This window comes from Eublepharis macularius, chromosome 3 (assembly GCF_028583425.1).
Source record: "Eublepharis macularius isolate TG4126 chromosome 3, MPM_Emac_v1.0, whole genome shotgun sequence".
Lineage (NCBI taxonomy): Eukaryota > Metazoa > Chordata > Lepidosauria > Squamata > Eublepharidae > Eublepharis > Eublepharis macularius.
In genome coordinates this window covers 121324457-121331058 of record NC_072792.1, presented here as the reverse complement: position 1 = coordinate 121331058, position 6602 = coordinate 121324457, and the positions used below count along the sequence as shown (strand labels likewise).

General features: G+C 55.2%; 1 protein-coding gene across 1 annotated transcript in view; it reads left to right on the top strand.

Annotated features, from left to right (window-relative positions):
- Positions 1–1573: 1573 nt before the first annotated feature.
- LOC129326262 (uncharacterized) overlaps positions 1574–6602 on the top strand; it is a 57440-nt gene continuing 52411 nt past the window's right edge. Inside the window, exons 1-2 of the mRNA XM_054974421.1 lie at positions 1574–1988; positions 5589–6113. Of these exons, the coding sequence (XP_054830396.1) occupies positions 1574–1988; positions 5589–6113 (940 nt within the window). The remainder of the gene's footprint in view (positions 1989–5588; positions 6114–6602) is intronic.

The window sequence follows — 6602 nt, the reverse complement described above, 5'->3', positions numbered from 1 at the left end:
CCATGGGACAGAAAAGTCTTCTTCCATTTGTCCTTTCATTAATGAAGTTAATTTGTCCATTTCCACGTTTTCCATTATCTTCGTTTGTTATCAAACACACTCAAACACTTCCAATAAATTTAAAGCCATTCTAATATTGTTTCTCAATTGTCTTTTCGGGAGAAAACCTGTCTGATCCAGATGTATTATATCAAGTAACACTTTTTCCAGTCTTGTAGCGAATATTTTATAGTCACAATTGAGCAGGGAGATAGGTCTGTAGTTCTTAATTTCCTTCATGTCTGTTCCTTCTTTATGTATTAATGAAATCGTTGCCTCCAGCCATGTTTTGGGCACCAATCAAATTTTAGAAACAGCATTGGGAAAATGTCAAAAAAAAAAAAGGCTAGAAGTCTCAAATTGTAAATTTTAAAAGGTCTGACAAATTCTGAACTGGTGTGATTTTCCCCCAACATGGCCAATGCTACATTTAATACAAATATTGTAATTATTGAAAAATATTAAATGTCAATACTATCATACATTTGCTGGTCAACCCACTTCAGACACATCAAATAAATTTTGCCTTCTGGATGTTCTTCATCTTATGAAAATTAAGTTTATTTCAAATGGAGAAACAAGATTACTCAGACTGCAAGGAGTACTCTTCTACTTCCTTCATTCACCATTGTCAGATTGCCCTGCCTTTTGTGATCAAACAGCAGGAACTAACAAAGCCCTAGAGAAATGGTAGCAAATAGGCACTCCCGGTGCGCGTGCGCGCTTACCCGGGTGCCTGGCTTTGCCCTCATGCACGGAGGGAGAGCGGCTGGCTTTCCCGGGCATCCGGGAGCCTGACGTGGGCGTGGTTTCAGAGCCGTTATTGGCTCTGCCCGCCTTCCCCCTCCGTGCAGTTGCTGGCTGGCTCGTGGGGGAGAGGACGTGCGGCCGCGTCTGCTGCGCTGCGCTGAGGCCGCACGCCGGGACGGACTTCGGCCGAGGAGGCTTTGCCGCGGCTTTCCTTTGAGGGAGAGGGCTGTCGGCTGTGAATCCGGTCGCGGGGACTGAGCGTTCGTTGCTCTAGCCCCCTCCCCCCCGTTTTTTCTCCCAGGGCTCCGGGTTCTGGGCGGGTTGGGGGCGGTGGGGGTGGTTGTTCCCCCCCCTTACCTGGTTCCGTTTTTGCGGCGCCGTTTCCGCGCCGCTGCAGTTGGGAACAGTGGCTCCTCGCCCTACAGGGTGGCTGCCCTCTGGGGTGGTCTTGTTGGCACCCTACCTCTTGCCCCACCCCCACCCCTTTCCCTCTGGTGGCCCTAGGGTGGCCTTTGCCTTTTCTTCTCTCCAATATAGTATTTTTTAAAAAAAAAGAGAGAGAGAGAGGGAGGGAGGGAGACTGAGAGTGTGGGGGAGAGTGTGGGGGAGAGGCTAGGTTGGGAGGGGGTTTAATCAGCTGTATCTAGTAGCATACGCTGGGAATTTTATCCGGCCGTGACCTTAGGGCACGATTTGCATTACTGGCCCTGGTATTATTTGTGTTGCTGGTGAGGGCCTAGTGCCGGGTGTGTCGGTTGGCATCTGCCCCCCTCCCCTTGTCATCATGCCTCCAAAAAAAGGGGTAGGCAACAGCAAAGGCAAGCAGCCTGCTAAGCGCCCCAAAGTCAGTGGGCCTCCCCCTGATTCGTCCTCTGATGAGGAGGATTCAGGGTCGCTCCGGCAGGAAATTTTGGCCAAGTTGGCCTTATTGGAACGGGCAAAAGGGGTTTCTTCTGGTCAGGTAGTTCCCGGCAGGGCTGGTAGGGCTTCTAAGAAGGTTTCCCGGGCCACTTTTCAGCGCGATGTCCTCACGCGTCTTTCTGTTCTGGAAAGTTATACAGGTGGTGAGATGAGCGGTGCGGGCGTGCTTCAGGAAGATCTGGACCGAGCTGGGCCTTCGGCACGGGCAGAGGATGACACAGCCGAGGTGTCGGAGGTTCCTCCAGTAGCGGTGGCAGTGGATCAAGTGGAGCCCGAGGGTAAGTCCGCTTTGACACAGACATCTCAGACATGGCCATGGGGGCCTATAGGGTCATCATGTGGTCCCACTAGCTGGGGATCTCAGTTGCCACATTCTTCCTATTCTAGTCATCCGGCTTGGCCAGGTATTCCCGGGCAGCTGCAACCTGTAGGTGTTGGGCCATGGCAGCCTTGGGGTCAGGCGCCTGTCCCGGCTCAGCAAGGGCTGGGGGGACTGGGTCCAGTCCCTGTTATGCCTGGTTCCATACCCGCTGCACCTGCTTCTTCAGCCACTGCGGGGGGTAGCCCACAACCGTTTGGGCAACCGGCAGCTTTCTGGCCTCCCTATCTAGGGGGTCTTTATTATCAGCCCACCGCCTTGGGGTCGTTGCCCTACCGGGCCATGCCGTTTGGTGACGCGGCCCTCCCTTTGGGAGACCACCTGACCCCTGCCACCAGGGACAAGATATTGCGTAGTGAGTTCGTCGACGTCTTTACTCTTCTTTTCCGGGAACTGGAAAAGAAGGATAAAGAGGACATGGATGAACGCGATAAGGAGAGGATGAAGAGGCGTAAGGTGGATCGTTCCTGGTCCAATTGGCTGCCGGGTATGTTGATCTATGCCGGGGTTCTTGCCCGCGCGCAGCCTCACAGGGCTGCCCCCCTGTTTCAATATATTGATATTATATACAGGGGATATACGGATTTCGTTGGTGCTGCTTGGATGCAGTACGACGAAGAGTTCCGTATGCGTGCAGCTTCTGATCCTACCTTGTCGTGGGACCGTATACATCAGCAGCTTTGGCTGCAGTTGATGGCCCCCGCCAAACCCAATTTGGGTGATAGGGCTGACAGTGGGCATTTGTTGCATAGGCCTGCCTCCACCTCTGGTACCCGCGCCTCAGCGGGGCAGCCAGTTCAGCCCCGGCTGCTTTGTTGGGACTTTGCCTATCAGGGCGTGTGTTCCAGAAAAGGGTGCGGGTTTAAGCATGAGTGCCCACGATGTAAGGGCCCCCATTCATTTCCGGCCTGCCCCCGCCCCAAGCCTGGGGGTGGCGGGTATAGGCGCCCAGGAGGCGGCTCCGGACAAGTTGCTCCTGACAAAGGGTCCTTCTCCCATAAAGCTGAGGGTTCTGGCTGAGGCCTTGCGGAATTATCCTGACAGAGTTTCTGCACGGTTTTTGTTAGACGGCTTCACTTATGGTTTTAAAATTCCGTTTCAGGGCCCTCGGGCCCCTTTCATGTCCCAAAATTTGCGTTCAGTTAAGGGTTTGGAGGACGTAGTTAGGCGTAAGATAGACAAGGAATGTGCTGAAGGGCGCGTCTTGGGCCCATTTGCAGCCCCTCCGGTGCCCAATTTGAGGGTTTCCCCCCTGGGAGTTGTGCCTAAGAAGGCAGCGGGTGAGTATCGACTGATACATCACTTGTCTTTCCCCAAGGGGGATTCCGTTAATGACGCCATTCCGGAGCATTTGTGTTCCGTCAGGTATACGTCATTTGACGAGGCGGTTAGTATGGTTAAGAGGAATGGTTGGGGTGTGGAAATGGCGAAATGCGACATAAAGTCAGCATTTCGCCTTCTCCCTGTGCACCCGGGGGACTTTGAGTTGTTGGGGTTCTCCTTTGAGGGCCGGATTTACATGGACAGGGCGCTCCCAATGGGTTGCTCTGTGTCCTGTGCGGCCTTTGAGAAGTTTAGTTCCTTTTTGGAGTGGGCCTTGCGTCAGAGGCTGCGAAGCCGTGACTCCGCCCACTACCTTGATGATTTTATTTTTTGTGGTCCCCGGGGGTCTGGACAATGTGCCTGCCTGTTGGTGGGTTTTATGGCGTTGGCGGAGGAACTCGGTGTTCCGCTGGCGCATGAGAAGACCGAGGGGCCCACGCAGGTGTTGACGTACCTAGGGATCGAGATTGATACGGTGGCGCAGACATTTCGTCTCCCAGCAGCCAAAGTGGCCGATTTGCGTGAGCGGTTGATTGCCATGCGTGGTAAACACAAGGTTACGCTACGTGAGCTGCAACAGCTCGTGGGTCACCTGAATTTCGCTTGCAAGGCTGTGGCACCTGGGCGCGCCTTTTTGCGACGCCTGTGTGAGGTTATGGCAGGCTTGCGTTTGCCCCATCATAAGGTTAGGTTGTCTGTAGGTGTTAGGGAGGACCTTCAGGTGTGGGAGGACTTTCTTGCCTCATTCAATGGAGTGACTTTATGGCGGGAGGAATTGCTCCTGGAGGCTGAATTGCGGGTGGCTTCAGACGCTTCCGGGGCTTGGGGCTTCGGTGTCTTTTTTCGGGGACACTGGTGCGCGGAGCCTTGGCCAGCTGGTTGGCGCACTACAGGCGTCACTAGGGATCTCACGTTTTTGGAATTTTTTCCAATCCTGGTTGCGCTTTGGTTGTGGGGGGATGAGCTCGCTAACCATGTTGTCCACTTTTGGTGCGACAACATGGCAGTGGTGCACGTGATCAATTCCCTCTCTGCCAGATCTCCCAGGGTCATGGGGTTGGTCAGGCCATTTACGCTCCGCTGCCTTCGCCTGAACATTTTGTTCAGGGCTAGGCACGCCCCTGGTATTGACAATGGGGTGGCGGACGCTCTGTCTCGCCAGCAGATGGAGCGCTTTCGCCTGCTTGCACCCGGCGCAGACCCCTCGCCATCTCTGATGCCTGTGGAGTTGTGGAGTCTTGGAGGGACGAAGTGCACAGAGCCATCCGTCTAGCCATCGCACCCAGCACGAGGAGAGCGTATGATCGCGCTGTGCGGCAGTTCATGAGCTTCCGTATTGAGGCTGGTTTGGAGCAGTGCTGGCCCATTCCGGCTGAGCACCTTATGCAATTCTGTGTTGCGAGAAGGGCTGGCGGCCTATCCGTTAAGTCCATTCGGGGGCTCTTGGCTGCCCTGGCCTTTATTAGCAAGGCTAGGGGAGTTCCGGAGATGACCGGCGACTTCAGGATTCGTAAGATGCTTGAGGGTTGGTCCCGGGAGGCTGGCGCGCGGCAGGATGCTAGGCAACCTATTTCGCCAGCCATACTGAAAGGATTGGTGGGCGCCTGGCAGTCGGTTTGCCTATCGGGCTATGAAGCGGCGCTCTTCCACGCGGCGGCGCTTACGGCCTTCTTTGGGGCTCTCAGGGTTGGCGAGTTGGTGGCTCAGTCTCGCTTGGACCTCTCTCAGCGGGCTTTGTACTTCAGGATGTTCGGTTTGTGGGAGAGAAAGTCTCTTTAAGGATCCGGTCGTCCAAGACTGACCAGCATCGTAAAGGGTCGACTGTTTGGTTGGGCTCTTGCGCTGACGCCGAGTTGTGCCCGGTTAGGGGCTTGCAGGCGTATCTCGAGAAGAGGGGAGATGGCGAGGGTCTTCTCTTTCGCCATTGCGATGAGTCCCCTCTCACCAGGTATCAGTTCTGGTCTGTCACTGGGCGGGCCTTGGCTAAGTTGGGCCTGGAGGGCTTCAAGTTTGGTACCCATTCTTTCAGAATTGGGGCGGCTTCTACCGCCGCTGCCATGGGATACACTGATGCGGCTATTCGCAGGGTTGGGCGGTGGCATTCGGCGGCTTACCGGGGGTATGTCCGCCCTCTGCCTGCCCCGAAGTGAGCTGTGTTGACTGTTCTTTCTTTTAGGTGCTGTGGTTCGCCGTGGGAGGTGTCGGATCCTCATCTGCGGGCACAGCATGGTCTTCTGGGCCGCCCATCAGGCCAAGAGGACCCACCTCGGATCCCAGCTTGGCCTCAGCCGTTGGGCCCAGATCGAGTGGCAGGGCCGTCGGGGCCTGCGTTGGCCGGGCCTGTTGCCTCTCCTGTTTGAGGGAAGGTCTGCCCCTCCGCCTCATTTTTTAGTTATACATTTAGGGGGTAATGACTTAGGTTGGGTCAAGGGGAAGGCTCTTACGCTGCAAGCGCAAGCTGACCTTCGGTTTATTTTGAGCCGGTGGCCGGGCGTTCTTATTATCTATTCGGCCATCCTCCCCCGGCGTGTATGGAAGGAGGCTTTGGATCATGATGCTGTCGAACGGACTAGGCGTAAGGCCAATAAGGCCATGTTTAAGGCTTTGGGTGAGGGCCTGGGGGTTTATTTACCCCATCCTCAAATTAGGGACACGTACGCCGACCTCTTTAGGGGGGATGGTGTTCACCTGTCCTTTAAAGGTAATGGGATCTTTCTTATGGATTTGCGGCAAGGGTTGAGGTTGGCCCTGCAGGAGATGTGGGGCGTTAGGGCCTAAGCAGAGGCTTGGCCCTAACGGTGGCAGGTTAGCTGGGGTAGGCAGAGCGGGCTGGTGAGCACCCGGTGGCACATCCCCATTGGTGGGGAATGGGGGTCTGTCTCGGATCGGCTGGCGGGCCTTACGGTTGCCAGCTGAGAGGGCAGACTGCCCTTGGGACCCCCCGGAAAAGGCATTACCTTGGGCCTTACGGCTGGGGTGTATGGCGCTTTAAAGGGGGGAACCATTAGCCTGGTCGGCTGGGTTATAGCCATGCAGTGGATGGCTTGCGCCTAGGGCAGGGGGTGCTCGCCCATGCAATACGAGGAGCTGGTCACAGTGACCCCCTTGCTCGAACTGTACCGCTAGTTTCACCCTTGCCGTTAGTTAAGTCCTAGTTCAAGTGTTCAGGTTGAATTGGTCAATAAAAGGC